Genomic DNA, 19,213 nt, shown 5'->3' on the forward strand with positions numbered 1-19,213 from the left:
GTCAATCACTTTAATCCTATCAATCAATTCTGTAGCTCGTTTGAATTTCCTTTTATTTTCACCAGCGTTGTAAGATATCACTTGCCCCCTTACATATGCTTTCATGGTTTCCCATAGTGTAAAATAACTTATCTCTGGGGACTCATTGGTTTCGAGAAAGAAATCAATTTGTGTGTTTATAAAGTCAACAAAGTTTTTTTTCCCCAAGCAGCCTAGGATTAAGGCGCCATACGCGTTGACGGAGTGTATTTTTCGGAAAACGGAGCTTCAAAAGTACTGGGCAATGGTCTGATATGACTATACTGTTGTATTCCACCTGTGTAGTTATGGGCAATCATTTTTGGTCTATTAAAAAACAATCAATTCTAGAGTAGGTTTGGTGTACTGGGGAGAAAAAAGAGAACTGTTTGGAAGTCGGGTATTTAAATCTCCAGGGGTCAATCACTCCGTGGCTTGAATGAATGTATTTATGCAGCTTGCAGATTTATTAGGTGTGGTGACCTTACTGCCAGAACGATCTAGCACAGAGTCTAGGACACAATTTAGGTCCCCCCCTGGCAACAGTGAGAAAAGATTCCTGAAGAAATCAACGTCATCCCAATTTGGGGCATACACATTCGCAAGCATTGATTGATTGATTGAAAAGTTTATTAACAGCTTGTATATTGGGTACAGTACAGTACAGCTCAAAACATACAATTGTTAAGGGGATGCAGACCAGAGAAAGACTTTCGTCTTGTTTACATCAGGATCCCCCATTTCCAATTCATCATATCATTTAAGACATATAAGACATATTTTACATACAGATGGCTTATTTACAATTTACATACAGGTGGTTTTTTACATACAGATTGCTTGTTTACAATTTTCATTTTAGATTTTGTTCTAATACATCCTAACCGGACATTTAAGACATACCAAGTCTACAGATATACAGTTAGTAACAGAGTCTAAAATGCGAGTATATACATAGATGGGGGGGGAAGCTGTCCATTGAACGACAGGTTGAGATTTGTACCATTACCGGGGCCAGTTTTGCAATGCTCTCCCCCGAAGGTGCTCTTTAAGAGAGGTTTTGAAGGTAAGTATAGTTTACTTTCCTTTACAGTTGTGGGAAGAGCGTTCCACCTTGATGTGGCATAATTGCGAAACGTGTATTCCCCCTTTTTTGTGCCAAATCTGGGTTTCACATGATTTGTGGAGCTCCCTCTGGTGTTATGATCATGGTATTCCTTGACCTTTGGGAAGAATTTTGACATGTACATGGGTACCATAGAGGTGTAGTGGATCTTGTAGACCAGGCCCATTGCAAGTAGCTGTACTCTGTCGTCTACTCTAAGCCATCCTAGGTTGTCAAAGTGGGCAGAGGTGAGGTGGGTTCTAGATGAAAGGTCAAGCAGTAGTCTGACCAGTTTATTTTGCGATGTTTGAAGTTTTATTTTTAGCGCCTTGGAGGTGCTATGGTACCATGACGTGCAAGCATAGTCATAGTACCCTTGAATGAGTGCTCCTGCCAGAGTTTTCAGGGTGTTTTTGTTTACCAGAGGAGATCCGGTATAGGAATCTAGTTCTTTGATTGACTTTTTTTATTACATTGGATGCCATTTTGTCACAGGAGAGGTTTGCCTCAAGAATAGATCCTAGGTATGTAATTTCCTTCTTACTTGTGACAATAATGTCGCCCACTGCAACTGAGAAGTCGTCGGATTTGCTGAGATTATGTTTCGAACCGAAGAGAATGGACTCTGTTTTACCCAGGTGTAATGATAATTTATTATCGGCGAGCCAGGTGCAGATTCTGCCGAGCTCGGAGCTGAGGGTTTTTTCAACCTGCAATCTGCTCCTGTCAGAGACCAGCAGGGCTGAGTCGTCCGCGAACAGGAACAAGTTGCAGTCACATGCTGATGACATGTCACTACTGGCTTATTGAACAGTTTACCTTGAATAATTATGTAACGACCATTTTTGTCCCTTATGGATTTTGACTCTTCAAGCTGCACATCTCTGTGCAGGAGAATAGCTACCCCCCTGCTCTTGCTATTACAATCGGAGTGGAAAACCTGTGTAAATCCTGCTCTTTGAAGCATTAGCTGGTCTTTATTTAATAAATTAGTTTCCTGTAAATATGCTATTTCAGTTTTTAATTTGTTTAGATGAGAAAACACCTTGCTTCGCTTAACCGGGTGATTCAATCCCCTTACATTCCAACTCACCACCGTGGTGTCCGCCCTGCCTATACCTTTATCTACAGAAGCCATCGATATGGTCCTTCAAATTATGATACTGCATTGGGGAGTCCCTGAGTTTGGTAAAAGGGTTGTAGCCAAAAAACAAAAACAAACAAAACAAAAAAGGGTGGGAAGGGGAGGATGAGCACTTATACACATACATTTTCACAAACATAAAACACAATGACAACACGACAAACGTTATGCTTGTCTCCCGCATGGAGACTGCTTGCACTTCCAGTAAACCTCTTCTCCTAAACTGCTTACCATGCGAGCCCCCCATGAGAACTGAACAATTAACTCAATATAACTCCTTCTCTTCAGCTGACCAGGCAATGCTGAATATAGCTACATCCTAGTTTGAAATATCAGCTAGGTAATGTAACAGCCCTGAATATGTTATGGCTCAATAAAATAAAACGTTAATGTCCCATATGGTTACACAATGATATTATTGTCCGTGGCGTGGCTTGCCTCAATTTTTTTCCCAGCAAGAACAATACAGAAAAAATATACGTTATCAAATGGGAAATCCTGAGAATTGTAGATATGGAGAAAAAATCAATATATATATATATATCTCCCAAACATAACCACATATATATTGTCCGGCCGAGTTGTTTCTCGTCTCCATCAACAGCATATGGAGCTGGAATTTTAGCCCTTGGCCAATACTCACCAAAACATGTCCATTATGAAGCCTTGCGCACCACCTTATTAAGAACGAACTCCTTTGCCAGTTTTGGATCGCTGAAACTTGCCTCGTGGCCCCCCGATGTTGTGATCATCAGTATGGCAGGGTATGTCAGGCCGTAGCGCACCCCCTCGCAGCTCCGCAGCAGCCCTCTCACCTCGGTAAAGGCTGCCCGCTGTTTACTCACCGCCTGAGTAAAGTCCGGCAGAAGCCGGATCTGGTCACCGTCGGGGGTCGTCACTGATTTCATCTCTATTGCTTTCTTCAGCAGCGATTCTTTTTCGGAGAGATAGTGGAATTTCACAATAAAAGCCCGCGGTGGGAGCACGTCTTGTGTCGCTCTGCTGCGGAGAGCGCGGTGTGCCCGGTCCAGGATCGGGGGCTTGTCGAGACCAAGGGAAACTTTTAGCATAACATAACAGCCACAAACTGAGATGGGTGCTTCCCATGCTCCCGTCCTTCCTTCACTCATATAATGCGGATATTACAGCGACGTGATCTTGCCTCCAAATCCTCGCAACGGTCCCTGTGTGGCCAGTTCTTTTTTCATATCAGTAACATCTGATGTCATGCAAGTGATTGAGTCCGAATGGTTGCTAACCTCAGCCTCCAGCTCAGATACTCGGCCCTCAGTTACTTCAATTCTTTTGTTGACTTGTTCCACCACACTTCGTAATTCCGTCCGAATCTGGGTAGTCTGTATTTTGATTTCCGCCGATTGGGCTATGGCCTTTTCTTCAATTTTTGCCACCAGGTCCTGTTTAAGAGACGCAATAGCGTTAAGTACCACGTGTTGGTCGTTGATGTATGCGTCGTCTGCCAGGTTAGCATTAGCGCTAGCCGCCGGCCCCAACTTGTTGTTTCCCTGGCGATTTTTTGGCATATTTACTCAGCAATCGTCTGGCTATGGATATAACTTGTATATCAAGTAGCTTGGAGTCCGTTCAAGTGGTTTTAAAAGAGCAATATTCTGACATTAGTCATTCTCATGAGGAGCTCAACAAAACTCTGTCTCTACATGGCGCTGCCCTCACCAGAAGTCACCACGTTCACTCTTAGTCTTTTACATAAACTCGAGTATAATAATTGAAATTGTGTAAATGAAACACTTGCTTTATTTTTCATGCATTTTATTTGGGTTTAGAATTGGCCACATAATAAGATAAAAGTACTCACAGAGCACAGAAGCATCATGTTAATGCCTTCAGATTTAGTTATAGTGTCAAAACAACGATTAATTAGAGCTAATTCACATCCTGCAAATGACACTATGTAGGCATCATCTTCCACATTATAAAACACACTTTTGACTTATACAAATAATGAATGACAAGATGAAAATTAGACATGTTAGACTTTTAATGTCATCATAACAATATAATTGCTTCTGGATTGATGTTCAAATATTTATGCTATGGCATACACAGTTTAATGTTGGTATTTGACATTCATCACAGAACAGATATACACAAAATGTGTATTTGTCTCCATTAGGTGAAGATTAAATGTGTCCCATATCCATGGTCTAAATCTTTATTAGATCTGGCTGACAGCAAATGGTTGACAGCATCCATGCAACAGCTTCACCCATGCCAGCCACAGCTACTCCAGCCGCAGCTCCAGCTCCTCCAGCCGCAGCCGCAGCTCCAGCCGCAGCCGCAGCTCCAGCCGCAGCTCCAGCCGCAGCTCCAGCCGCAGCTCCAGCCGCAGCTCCAGCCGCAGCTCCAGTTGTAGCCCCTGACATACCAGCAGTGAGAGTACATTATTCTTGAGAATAATAAGAGCTCTTACCTTTCCAAAAGGAAAGCTTTTATTCCACAGTCTAAAATGACTTATTTATCTATTTAGATGTAAATTCTCCTCCAGGACTGAAACTTGAATATACTCCAAATGCTTCCTCTGTCCATTGTAGAACAACATGTTCTAGTTTGTTCATTGAAAGTACTTTTTGTATATAGGGATGTCTAACAACAGCATTCACTTTATTTGGTATTTGAACAGAAATATATTTATGAGCCTTTCTGTTACCTTGTAAAACAGCTTTACTTTTTTCAGATATATACTGTTTTTACTGGCTTGAGACAGACGTTTATTAAGATAAAAATAAAGATAAATGAATTGTTCAGTTTACCAAGTGACTGCAAGATTGCCACCAGACTTCCTGCTGCAACGCCTCCTCCATTAGAAACTGCAGCCCACGACATTAGTTTGGCAGCAATGGAGCCGGCTGCTATTCCACCTGCGGTAAAACCTAAGGCAGCTAGAATAGCAGGAGTCGCCAACACAGTGGCTGCTCCTCCAGCTAATGGGAACGATTAAAGCAGAAGAGACATGGTCACTAATGATAAGGACAACCATGTTTGGGAGGGTTACTTTAAAAAAGAAAGTAATCAGTGACCTAATCTAGGTATCACAATATAAAATGAATGTAACCTGATTACTTTCCATTACTTTTGGATCACCTCAATATCAAAGGCAATGCAGATAAATACAAGAGCAAATAAATATCAATAAGAGAGCTTTAACCTAATCGTATTATATAAGACAACAGAACACTGTGACGTTAGAAAAGAAGAAACCAAGTTATCATTAAGCATATTTAGGCAGTAGTGTACTATAGACCAACAATGCGACACATGACCACACACTACATTTAAAAGAAGCTAAAATAAAATCAGAGCAAACTGAAATAGTTAGGCATGCTGCCAGAATTTTCTTTTGGCTTTCATCCAGAATACTCATTCTCAAACTCATTCATTGTTTTTCAACGCAGCAGCCAGGTGAACACCTGATCTGTTGATATATAGGCCCGTACAAAGTTGGACTCTATACGCCTACTGCCTGTATTTTCTTTATGGTTTTGACTTTCATTGGTTAGTTTGTTCTTTTATTTAATTCAGTAGGTGATGCCATATGTTTGAGATCTCATGTGGTATGCTGATTATGTAATCACGTTACATGTAATCCATTACCTCCTGAACCTGAGTACAACAATGGGACTTTGATGATTAAAGGCTAGCACGTTCAAAAATGTACATTCCAAATGGTCTTACCTGCGGCCATAAACCATCCGCAACCTGTTAATGAAACACAAACGGAAAACAATGACATGCTATTCACACTGAGCTGCTAATACGACTTTTCCCTTTTATTTACTTGCTTGTGATGATGTTATGATGCTGCTTTAAACTTTCAATGAGCCACATGAAAACAAAATTATATAATAAGATTATTACATTTATAAGAGAACAGAAAACTGTAATTTGTAGTTGTCTTCCTAAATCAGCATGAAAATATATCCACTCGAACTAAATTATAGATAAAGAAATACAATATTCAGTTTACCAAATGACGCCCAGATTGACTTCAAGATTGACTTCAAGATTGCCTTCAAGATTGCCCAGAGAATCCAAACTGCTCCAGACTTTATTGCAGCAAAAATAGCTGCTACCATGGCTTCCAATGAGATGAAACCCATTTTGTCCAAAATATCAGGAGTCACATCCTCAGTCCCTGCACCTCCTGTGAGAATAATATAAAAGAATAAACATTTCTGAGCCACATAAGGGATTCTGAAATTCAAAGGAGAATGTGGGTTTTAGTGGTTATATTAGGTTTTACCTGTTGCATTAAAGTATGCCTCACCTGTAAATCAAAAACAAAAAACAAAAACAAGTTATTCCCACTCAGCTAAAATATCCATCCATCCATCTTCTCCCGCTTATCCGTGGTCGGGTCGCGGGGGTAGCAGTTCCAGCAGAGAGCCCCAAACTTTCTTTTCCCTGGCGACATCAACCAGCTCTGACTGGGGGATCCCAAGGTGCTCCCAGGCCAGCGAAGAGATATAATCCCTCCACCTGGTCCTGGTCTACCCCTGGGACATTTTTAACGGGGCGTGTGGGGATCCCCCCCCCCACGAAATAAAAAATAGATTTCCTGTATTCTGGTGCATTTTAACAGGTGGTTTGATACTTTTATGTGGCTATACTAGCATGAGGAAAATGATGGGTACATTTTGTAATTTCATCCAGTAGTAAAGAAAGGAAACATATTTGATTATTAATTCAGAGCCGTCTTTGAATGAATAAAAAGCAGTTTAAATGCCCATTTTTTGTACATTTATATACAACAATAAATATTTGTGAGTGCATTGAGAGATATTGTTGTGGAGAGTCATTTATATATAAATTAAAAAACACATTTGTGAATCCTTCTGTGAGCATTTATTAATATTGAGACTGATCTGACTCCATACAGATGTTAAGTTCACCTAGGAATGGTATCGACTTAAATGTTCAAATAAATGTTGCTCTTCTGTCTATATTGGTCATATGATGCCCCTTGACTGAAATGTTTCCTGTTCAATATCCCCACTGATTTCCTTAAAATTCTGGGATGAGAGTCCACATCACAATTTACTCTAAACTGTCATTTCCCTTTCATCACTCACCTCAGCAATAAACCTCTCTCCACTGTCCCTGTGTTCTGCCTCTGACTCACTCTCAAGCGCCTAGATGTCAAGAGAGGTGGTGAAGTGATCACTATTTATTGAGCAGTATACTCTTTCACATTGAATCATAACAAGTCATACTGAATGTAAATACAACTGACTCTAAAGTAAGTCCCAGTCTGTGACATTGGATATTTTGAAGACTCAAAGCCCCAAGCATTAGGTAGAATATTAGCTAGTTTATGTAATGTGGACAGAAAATAAATAACTCAGTAAAACATAAACACACACAAAAAGCTTCTGAATGATAAGAAGTATAATTAAAACATAATGCACATTATCATTTTGAGAGAGAGTACCTAAGTTAAAGAACTCAGAAAATAATCTCTTATCGAACTGAGACTCCAGTAAAAAAACACTGACTGCATCTCTACATGGTCCCTCCATTAAGGAGGCTGGTGTTAAATTACAGGCTGTTTTTAACATTATTCAGCTCGCTGAGCTTAAGCTTCTTTTAAATGTTGATAAAACCAAGGTAATGCTATTTTCAAAAGCTAAAAAGACACCAGAGCCTGTTTTAGATATTGTTACTATGCAAGGACAAGTACTAGAAGTGGTTGCCTGTTATAAATACCTTGGTATCTGGCTTGATGATTGTCTTACTTTTAAACTTCAGGTCAATAACCTGCTTTAAAAGTTGAGGGTTGGACTAGGTTTCTTTTTCAGAAACAAGTCCTGTTTCTCTTTTGAAGCCAGGAAAAGGCTAGTCACTGTGACCTTTTTACCTGTGCTGGACTATGGTGATTTGTTGTATATGAATGCACCTGCCTATTGCCTGAACAAGTTAGATCACAGCGCACTGAGATTTGTCACTAATTGTAAAGCACTTAAACATCACTGTACACTGACTGTATACCAAGGCAGGTTTGTCATCACTTACTGTACGGAGGCTCAGTCATTGGTACACGTTTATTTATAAAGCTTTGTTGGGTAAACTCCCGTATTATATCTGCTCTCTGATAACACAGAGAGTTGCAAGCAGCTATTGTCTGAGATCGCATGATGTAGTATTGTTAGATGTGCCAAGAGCAAGGACTGTCTTAGGTAAGACAGCTTTTATGTGCGCAGCAGCTCCACTTGCTTGGAACAATCTTCAGCAAGAATTGAAACTGAGCAATCTCATTCCTCTGCATGTTTTTAAAGCTAGGCTAAATGAAATGCTCGTTGATACTATGGGCACTTGTAAATGTCTATAACTATGTAAATGTATCCTGTAAATATAATGTACGATGTCCTTTATTGTTTTATGTTTCATGTGGAACCTATATGCTGCAGGTCTCCCTTGAAAAAGAGATCTATGATCTTAATGGGACCAATCTTGTTAAATAATTATGGTTTTAAATGAAAAAATGAACATGGACATCAGTAAGCCGTTTATGAGTATTAGGTTATGATCATATTGGGGATATGGTGTTCACATGAGCACAGAGAGATCGGGTTATTCATGTTCCCTGTTTACATGATAAATACTAGTAACCTGGCATTTCGATGCCTTTTCTCATCTAAACTATTCAGTATTTGTATCTCTCTATCATGACATACTGTAAAGACGAAACTCCTCTCCAGAAGTGAGACGCCGCCGCCATCACTGTTAACTGATTAACTGCTACCAGCTGAAGACTTACTTTCCTCTTCTTTGAAAAAAATGTTCTTATGTCCATGTTGTAAACCATTTCCTGAACATTTGGTGTGTGTGCCTTACCTCCGCTACCGGCATCGCTTCATACAACAGATCTGAGCTGTCCAACTATGGCAACACTCCTTGAACATGTGAGAATTTGCCTTGGTACAAAGTAGCAGTGAAAACATGGTACGGAGTTTCATTGATTTGGGCATTCTCTCAATAAGCAATTGGAATGTATTTGATAGTGAAGCACTGACACAGCGCTCTACAAAGTGAGGCGAGTGGAGAGACCGATTCACGGACTTTCCGCATGGTAAAAGTGGGGGGGTCTAAACTAATAATTTGAAAAAGTGGGGGGGACTTGTCCCACCCTCATATAATGACTGCGACGCCCACTACCCCTTGGTCTCTTCCCAGCTGGACGTGCCTGGAAAACCTCCCTAGGGAGGCGCCCAGGTGGCATCCTTACTAGGTGCCCCCCGAACCACCTCAACTGGCTCCTTTCGACGCGAAGGAGGAGCAGTTCAACTCTTCTCACCTTATCCCTAAGGGAGACACCAGCCACTAGGGTTGCCAACCGTCCCGTATTGGCCGGGACGCCCCTTATTAGCCGGGACGCCCCGTATTTGTGCCAAAAGGGGCGTGTTCCTGTAAAGGGAAAAATAAAAAATATTTTTCTGTTTGCGCGCAATTCAGTGTGTCTGGCTCAGGTCTGGCTGCGTGCCTGTGTGTTTGTGTGCTGTATTCGAAGGGCGCTAGCATGGGCGCGGGAAGGGGGGTGCTGAGGGCGCTGCAGCACCCCCTAGCGGCAGGCAGGGGGTGCGGAGTTCCCCTGTCTGAATTATTATTTGACGGTTATTGCTGCTCCCGCTGTGCATAATCTGTGTAATATGTAGCCAATAAATTCCACATTGTTGGTAAAATAATATTTTGGCCTGCCCCGAATGTTTTTTCTGTAGCACCGGACAATTCTACCTCAATAATATAATACATTAACCGTGTTTACGTGAACCTCATCATAACACTGGAGAGGACGGCACTGTAATTTCCCGTGTTCAGTGAATGCAACAGAGGCAAGAAGACACCAGACCAATCAGAGAGTTGCATGGAAATAAAAGTGTGCTTGTGTCATTCAAACTCGGCTGTTTGTGTGTGTGTGTGTGTGTGTGTGTGTGTGTGTGTGTGTGTGTGTGTGTGTGTGTGTGTGTGTGTGTGTGTGTGTGTGTGTGTGTGTGTGTGTGTGTGTGTGTGTGTGTGTGTGTGTGTGTGTGTGTGTGTGTGTGTTCCACAACAAGCTGGAGGAGGGTCCTCTCCTCTCAGACTGAGCTAAAGGACTCTCTGAGTGTTTAGATAGTTAACTTTAGTCTAAGTTATCTCAGTGGGTCTCAAACGGTTTGGTCACAAATTATTCAAAAGATTATTTCCGCGGCACACCTTCATATGATCATTATAGTTATAAAACAAATAAGAGAATAAAGGGAAAACAGTTATGAAAGACTATATGGCAGTAAAACAAGAATACAGTTTGAAAGGGGAGTGATTTGTAAAATATCCATAAAGAAAAAGAACATCTGCTTACAGTTGTGTTTCATCTGGGTGTTGAGAGATGTATCCATAGATCTCTTAATGTTGCTCTCAAAGTGCACCAGATTGATGCTTTTAACTTCAATATTTAAAAAAAATCTTCCCGGGGGACCATCCCCCCGGACCCCCATGAGGAATGTGAGGTCCGCTCCCCACTTGTAAAAAAAATAGCACTTTACCCCTGCCTATATGCCGTGAGCTGATTATCGAGCCTTCATTGTAACAGTCGCGGGTGTACTGTGTATTTGCGTGTGGGCAGTGCTTTTGTGCGTGCTCTATAGTGCCCGTAATAGTGTTCACTGGAGTCCAGCACCTCCACTCAAAATATCTTCCCGCGCCTCTGGGCGCTAGGACCGCTCAGTTGACAGGGCAGGCACAATGCTCGCACGTGTGTGTGCGTGAGATTTTCTCCGGTGGGCCGCGGGCGGCGGGCGCGGCATCATTGTTTGTGTGGCATGTCAGCCTGTTCAGTCTTGTGGGGAAATTAGTGCTGCCGGTGGAGGAGGTGATAATGAAAGAAGAGAAGAGAGAGAGGATGTGGTTCTGGGCCCTGGCCCTTCTAAAAAGAAAAGACTTGTGTCTTACAACAAACAGTGGGAAGAAAAACACAGTTGGGTAAAGCCCGTGAGTGGAGATCTGTCTCGGGTCTTCTGCACCTTGTGTCGGAGGCAGGGGCGGACTGGCCATCTGTAGAATCTGGAAAACCATAGAACGGCCGGTGGACAAGGGCCGTTGACGGCCGGCCCTTTAATTTTTTTTGTTTAACGTCATAATTTAAGTTGCGCTTCCGGCCGACAGAGGGCGACAGCGGCCGCTAATGCAGTTGTGTGTTTCTTATCTGTCAAAAAATCACACACAAAGAAGAAAAAAGACCGGCCACACAGACGCCGCGGCAGACAGGGAGAATGACAAAAAATGGATACAAATAAAAGAAAAAGAAAAGAAAAAGGTGGGGCCGAGAAGGCAAGAGAAAAAAAGGTGAAGTCACTCGCAGGTAATGCTAATAAATGTCGCAAATTGACAGACCTTTTTGGCAGCAGCGCCGCTGCTACAACTACAAGCACTATCATCACCAGCAGCAGCTTAGAACAAGTGCATGATGAAGAGAATGATGAGGGCGCGATTTCATATATACAGCCAGCCTCCTGCGTTCATGAGGGACAGAGAGTTGAGCTGGTGGAAGAACCAGCTCAACTGGCACATGCAAGTGCAGGGCAAGAGCAAGAGGTGGTAAGTACTATAGAGAAGACAAGTATATTCAACCTAGTGTTTCCAGTTAGTGTGTGGTGTGTTGCTCATGCAAGCAATAAAATAAATACAACTGAGAGTAGGTGTAATAGACTATATTAAAAAAAAGTATAGATTAAACAAAAGTGTATTACTTGTCAACATTTAAGTATTAATTCAAGTAGTAGCCTATAGTATTATAAAAATAATTAACATTATTTTTATCATTAATTTATAATTGTCTATAGGTTGAGGATGGAACAAGGACTGAGGATGACAGCCACTCACACGGCAGCTCAAGCCTGAGGTATTTCCAACGCCCAAATTCCGACAATCACAGTCTCAATAGTTTTTTTTCCTATCACCCTCAGACCAAAACAAAATATTTGACAGTACAAAGACTGTTTAAACGCATGAACGGCACAGATAGAAAATGGATCACATACTGTGAAGAGAACCACACATTGTATTGTGGAGTATGTTTAGCATTTGCCAAGCCATCTGAAAACAATCCCTTTGTAAGTGGCATGCAGGACTGGAACCATATCAGTCAGAGAGTAGAGGAACACAAAAGGACCATCATGCATAGAATGTGTGCGGAGGCCTACTTTTTGAGGGCATCCAAATCAGACATAGCCAGCCTACTACATGGATCACAAGTAGTGGCCCACAGAGATCAAGTGAAGAAGAAACGGCAGGTGTTGGAACGTGTGGTAGATGTAGTAAAGTTCATAGGAAAGAGAGGACTTGGCTACAGAGGGAAGGAATATGAGGCAGCATACACTCTAGATGATGACAACATTGACCATGGGAATTTTCTAGAGCTCATCATTCTTCTTGGAAAATATGATGTGTGTCTGAAAGAACATATCACTGAGTGCACAGAAAAAAGTAAGAAGATGCACCAGTCACACTCACAGGCTAAAGGTCGGGGTTCTGCTGTAACATTCCTATCCAAAACAACTGTAAACAACGTCATTTCCACAGAGTGCAGTGCAGAGGCTAATTCAGGAGACCATTGCAAAAGAGGTTGCTGAAAGCGGTATGTTTTCTGTACAAATAGATACAACCCAGGACATTACGTCCCATGAGCAGTGTTCTGTGATTCTGAGATACGTCACAGACACTGTCCAGGAAAGGCTTCTTGCAGTGGTCAAATGTGAAGCATCCACTGGCCAATATTTTGTCCAGATGCTGACAGATGTAATGGATCGTTTTGATTTGGATATCAGCAACTGCATCAGTAATGCTACAGATGGTGCATCCAACATGCAGGGTCAATATCGAGGCTTCTCCGCACTCCTGTCATCCAAAGTCCCAAACCATGTACATGTTTGGTGCTATGCACATGTGCTAAACCTCGTTCTGTCTGATACAACTGAAGTGTCCATAGCTAGTGGGTCCCTTTTCTCCCTCATGAATGACATTGCTGTGTTCATTCGCGAGTCATACAAAAGAATGAATGTGTGGGAGCATAAAAGCCAGGACACTCGACACAGACGCCTCTCCCCAATTGGAGAGACACGGTGGTGGGCTAAAGATGTAGCCTTGAAGAAGATCTTTGGCTCATTTGGAAAGCCAGACCAGTCTCTGTACATTGATATCTTCATGACACTAAGTGAATTTCAAAGTCAGGCCAATTTGAAAACTGCAGTGCGTGTCAGAGCAAGAGGATTCCTAGAGGCGCTCCTGAGGTACGAGACAGTGTTGACTGCCCAGCTTTTCCTTCGGATTTTTGAAGTGACAACACCTCTTTCAAAATACTTGCAGACATGTGGACTAGATATCCTCTCTGCTCACAGGATGGTTCAGGACACTCAACATGCACTGATGAACATGACAAGAGATTTCATGACAGTGAAGACAGCTGCTGATACTTTTGTTGAGTGGGCAAATGCAAAACTGGAGGCAGAAGAGGACTGTGAGCTTGAGTTGGAAACAACACTTCCACTGAAGAGGAACAGGAAAAGGAAGATGATGGCTGGCGAAATGGCAAGTGATGAGAGATTGACAGATGCAAACAGGGCTTATGAAGTAGAGGTCCATAACCAGGTCCTGGATACTGTCACAGACAGTATCAAACAACGCTTCATGACCCACGGCACTCTGTATGCTGACTTGGCTGTCCTTGATCCAAGAAACTTTCCCCAAGTGTGTTCAGCAGAAGCTCTGCCTGACTCTACATTTCAAGATCTAAGCAAATGCTTGCTTAGGTTTGACAGCAGGGCAACTGCTGCAAATTTGCAGTCTGAGTTGAAGTGTCTGGCAGCCCAGTGGCCACGGCTTAACATGTCTGCACTTGAAGAGTACAGAGTACGAATTTGCTCTGGTTGTGAGGAAGAAGAGACAGAGGTTTTAAACAAACAGTGCAACTCTTGTAAAGAATGCTCAATATGTTGCTACCAACTTCTGAAACGCTACAACCTCTTCACAGATGCCTATCAGCTCCTTGGTTTAGGATACAAGTTTCTTCTCACTCTGCCTGTGACACAGGTAGCTTGTGAGAGAAGTTTCTCTGTACTCAAGCACATCAAAAGCCGAATAAGGAGCACACAGTCACAAGAACACCTGGAAGCATTCATGCTTATGTCAACAGAAAAAGACATCCTCATGTCCCTCGACAATGACTTGGTCATCGACAGAGTTGCAGAAAAAAGCAACTTACTAAAGAAACTGCTGATTCCCCAACATTAGGTTTACAAACCGCCTCAGACAATCTTGTTTATTTCTTTTAGGTGAGAATTATCCCTTAAACTGCAGCCTAATAAACAGCTGATTTGTGTGTGTGTACTGTTATATGATGTCCCATGTGTTAAGACATCTGAGGAGTGTCCTCCCTATTCTCTTTAGGGGAGAATTATCCGTTGAACCGCATAATAAACAGCTGATTTATAATAACTAATAGTACTGTATTATTTTATCTGATCTCTGATCTACACCACCGACCCCCCCCCCCCCCCCCCCCCCCCCCCCCCCCCCCCCCCCGTTGACATGACATGTGGCCGGACTGGGTCATATTCCAGGGCTGAATTTGAGTCCCAGTCCGCCCCTGGTCGGAGGGAGTTTTCAATAGGTCACGGTGGAGAAAACGACCTGAAACAGCATGCTGGCCCAGAAATGCACAAGCGAGCAACACAAAATAAAGGTGCATCAAATATAACTAAATTCTTCGGCAGTTCAACTGCAGAACAAGACAAAGTTGCTGCATGTGAGGTAACATCAGTGTATCACACAGTTAAGCATGGTTTGAGTTACAACTAGGGGTGCACCGAATGGGAAATTCTTGGCCGAAACCGATACCGAAAATAGGAAACAGTTGGCCGAAAACCGAATGCCGAAAATGATTAATAGAAATATATATATATAATGTATACATTTTTTACCAATGTTGTTCAGCTACCTGATTATGGAAATAGACATGATTATGGCAAAACTTAACTTAAATAATAATCACTATTATGGGTGCATAAAACATTTATTCAGCACTTTTGAATGCATACAGTACATTTATATATGTCATGTATTATTGCTAAAAAACATTATATCGCAGTCTTAGTGTCGCCAACTCGTTTCTAATATGCAAAGACAACAAATGCGTATATGATGTATTTTTCGATCAGACGAGATCTCTCTCCCCCGTCTGTGTGCGAGGGGGCGGGGCAGTTTACACACACGCAGCTGCTACATGCAGCGGAGCACACTGCGGAGATGGCGGAGAGAACGCGCTCCGAGGTGTGGTTCAACTTTACCCGTATCGATGTGGAGAATACTTGTTACCATAAGTGCAATAAGAGTTTAGCATGTAAGCACGAGCAATTTGTCTAAACATTTAGCAAAAGTGCACCGCATGCAGACGGAGGAATGCACCGGGTTCGACCGTCTTTCTAGCAGCTCTGTAGCCCCGTCCACGAGTAACGTTTCCACGTCAGGTGTTATGTATGCTAGCAGCAACACACGGAGTTAACTACATTATACAAACATGGGTTAATGATTAGAGGTAACTGAGTTATTTAGTTTGTTAAAATGTCAGCTATTCTGTTTACAGTCTGTCATCAGATTATTTAATACGATTTGTTAAAGGCTCAGGGCAGGGGCGTCGCCTGGACCTGGAAACATTCGGGGCTTAGCCCACAGTGGCGGCGCTACAGTCAAATTTTCTACTGCAAGACTCCCCACACGCACATACACAATTGCGCCATCTGGTGTCACAAACAAAAAGCTTTGTTACGGCAATGGAGTGTGGGAGACTCTCATAGCACGTGAGGATCTCTTGAGGGTAAGGTGCCTGTATTATCTCGGTGGACAAAATGTATGTTTTTATTTTATAAGGACAATAACGTACTGTTGTGTTTGTTTAGTTTAATGTTAATTGTTTAATGCTCACAGTCACAGCAACATGTTTTTAGTGTGATTGGCTATTTGTTTTATATGATTTATCAACGTGATCATCAATAGCTAATCTGAGCATCAGAACCCAGCTCACGAGTCCTTTGATGCTGTCCATTGAAATGCAGGTATGTGAGTTTTGTACACCAGTTTATTTATGTTTAATATTTCACATTGCTCCACATGATAACTCGACTACAAAGTCTTCCATGTTTCTACGCTTCTTCCTCTGTGTCACAGTTTCGGGAATATCAAGATCATTGCACAGGGCCTTGGTCTTGTCATAGACCTCATGTGCTTTCTCGTTACTTTGGTAACTTTTCAGTGTATTCTCAACTGCTGTTTTGTAATCTACTGCCTGCACCAAGTCAAGTGTTTCTTTCTGCAGGTATGTGTGCAGGCCCTGAGTGGTTGAGAGCAGTGTCTGGAACATGACAGCATGTAGATGGTACTGCATTTTCAAAGCTTGCTTTCCAGTCCCTTTGCTAGAGGGGCTAAAGGCTCCCTAAAGTCTTGATCAAAGCAGGGAGGTTTTTGACATGCCCAGCGAACAAGTTGTTTGTCCCCTACCTCTAGCTGTTTCTGAAATGTTTGCAATCTCTGATGGTGGACAAGAGATGTGGAGAAGAAAGAGTAGAGACACTCCAGGAGATCAACGCAGGTATGTGAGTTTTGTACACCAGTTTGTATAAGTTTAATGTTTCACATTGCTTGTGAAAAATATACTACCACTATACGATCACTGAAATTTGTTGTTGACTGGACACTTATTTTGTAAAAGAGATAGCATGTGAGGATCTCTTAAGCAATGCAGCTCACGTGTCCTTTTTATATGCTGTTCATTGAAATGCAGGAAAGTAATCACCAGCTCTGAGTGATCTGTTGCCGAGGGGACACTACACCGGAGTTACATAAGCAGAGACAAAGTGCTATTTTGGGGGGAACTCACCTCCTCTGGGGTCCCCCAGGAAGACTTTTTTTAAATACTGAAGTTAAAAGCATCAATCTTGTGCACTTTGAGAGCAACATCAAGAGATATGGATACATCTCTCAACACCCATATGTCAAAAATAAATCTCAGAATCAGAAACGGGTTTATTATTTAAAAACACTTCATTTTCCAATTAAATCATAAACTATGTCAATTTATTAGAAGTTGTTAGTAATCAGATTAAACAGAAAAAAGGGATGGAAGGAGGAAATAATAATCCCTCATCTCTTGCTGTTTGCGGTTGAAATGATCTCTTTTGCTGGCCAAACATGCTGGATGGAAAGCAGTGGTGTCTCACTTGCCTTGGCCCTGTATCTGCAGTCCCTAAATCAGTCATGTTACTCATTGACTCTTGTCTGTTCTGGTGTTCCTGTTCATTGTTGTCTCCATTGTCGTTCTTGTCTTTTGTATCTCCTTCTTGTGTGTCCCTTTCTCCTATTCTCCTTTTCTTCATCCTCTACTCTGTTTGGCTCATCTGTGATGACTGTGTAGGTAAACACAAACAAGTATGTAAGTCAATCAGTTTCCAGCTCTGTCAAATAAATGAATTTCAAGATACACACATTTGTCTTCATTAAAATGAGTGTCACCACACTGTCACAAAATGTAATACTAACCAATTGAAAATAGTTAAATTGACATCTCTTGTAGATATCACTGTTAGAGTAGTTATCTGCCAATAGGACAGAATCATTCCTATACAAATGCAGTTTGAGTAATTCACTTAATATATTTACTTAAAACTTTAATATAGTCATTTTCACTTAATACTCTAATATAGTCATCTTTCTGCATTCAACACTAAGGAAAGCTGTACAATTTGACATGATAATGAGGAAAAAAGGCCTCCGACAATGCAGATCATTTTTTGATCATATCAATTTTAAGATGGGGGTCAAGGCTTAATATTTGGGAGCATAGTGTCCCTTGCCCCCTTTCAGGAGCCCCACTGGATTGGCTTTGATCTGAAATATTTGTATAAAAAGCTTGTTAGCTGGCTGTCCATCTCATAATGTTCACATAGAAACTAGCTGTCAATAGGAAATATCAATCAGAAGAATTCTATTTTCATGCAAAATCTGTCACAAAAAGAGGTTGCACATTTAAATTCAGGTGTTGTTATGGCAACGTCAGTGGCCAAACAGCCACATTTACTGCTGCAAATACGTTCAAACATGCTGTCGACACGTAAAGCAGTGGCAACCATGCCACCATTTCAGCTGACTTTTTCTCAGAAATACTGTCACATAACATCCATATATTTCAGTGCTAGGTTGATGCTTAGCTAAGCTAACTATGAAACACTTTAACTGACAGGACTCCGGATCAACTGTACTGTAAGCTTCTAGCTTCATGTCGAACACAGACAGTAAGTCAACATTTCCCAGAGAGCTTTCTTTGAAATCACCAAGTAACGCTAAAAAACACAACATTTAGATTGTATGACAAAGTGTTTATTTAATATATCTGGCTAGCTATAGCTACTTGCTAACGGTTTAGCTTATCCGCGCGATTCAAAGTAACGTCAACGTAGCTATAATTTATGCTTTGCTTACATGTTCGCATAACTTGTAAGTTTACTGACAGGTACATACCTTGTTCACCTGGCTCAGGTGGTGGCTCTGGGGTTGTTGTGTGAGCCACCACTTGAGAATTGCCGTCTTTTTTATTAAAGAAATGTCTAATGTCCATCTTCAGAATCTCCGCGTCCGGGGCTGACAGTTTAAAGTTTAAACATTGTCACAGAGGAGAGGTACGTACCTGTCAGCCAATAAAACACGTGTATTTCCATGCAACTCTCTGATTGGTCTGGTGGCGTCGTCTTGCCTCTGTGTTGCATTCACTGAACATGGGAAATTACAATTCTGCCGTCCGTCCTATAGGTAAAGTAGGTTAATGTATTATATTATTGAGGGAGAATTTGTCCGGGGCTAAAGAAAACACATCGGGGGCTAAAGCCCCGGAT

The 19,213-nt window shown here is 41.7% G+C and overlaps 1 protein-coding gene across 1 annotated transcript; it reads right to left on the bottom strand.

Moving 5' to 3' along the window:
* Positions 1–2,923: 2,923 nt before the first annotated feature.
* Positions 2,924–18,949, bottom strand: LOC117549843. Its single transcript, XM_034221942.1, has 7 exons — positions 18,843–18,949; positions 6,547–6,570; positions 6,271–6,447; positions 5,979–6,002; positions 5,057–5,227; positions 4,513–4,662; positions 2,924–3,327 (listed from the first exon to the last, which is right to left on the bottom strand). The coding sequence occupies exons 1-7, from the start codon at positions 18,937–18,939 to the stop codon at positions 2,924–2,926; spliced, it is 1,047 nt and encodes a 348-aa protein (XP_034077833.1). The 5' UTR covers positions 18,940–18,949.
* Between the last annotated feature and the right edge of the window lie 264 nt (positions 18,950–19,213).

The sequence above is a fragment of the Gymnodraco acuticeps genome, unplaced genomic scaffold (genome assembly GCF_902827175.1).
Source record: "Gymnodraco acuticeps unplaced genomic scaffold, fGymAcu1.1, whole genome shotgun sequence".
NCBI classification, from domain to species: Eukaryota; Metazoa; Chordata; class Actinopteri; order Perciformes; family Bathydraconidae; genus Gymnodraco; species Gymnodraco acuticeps.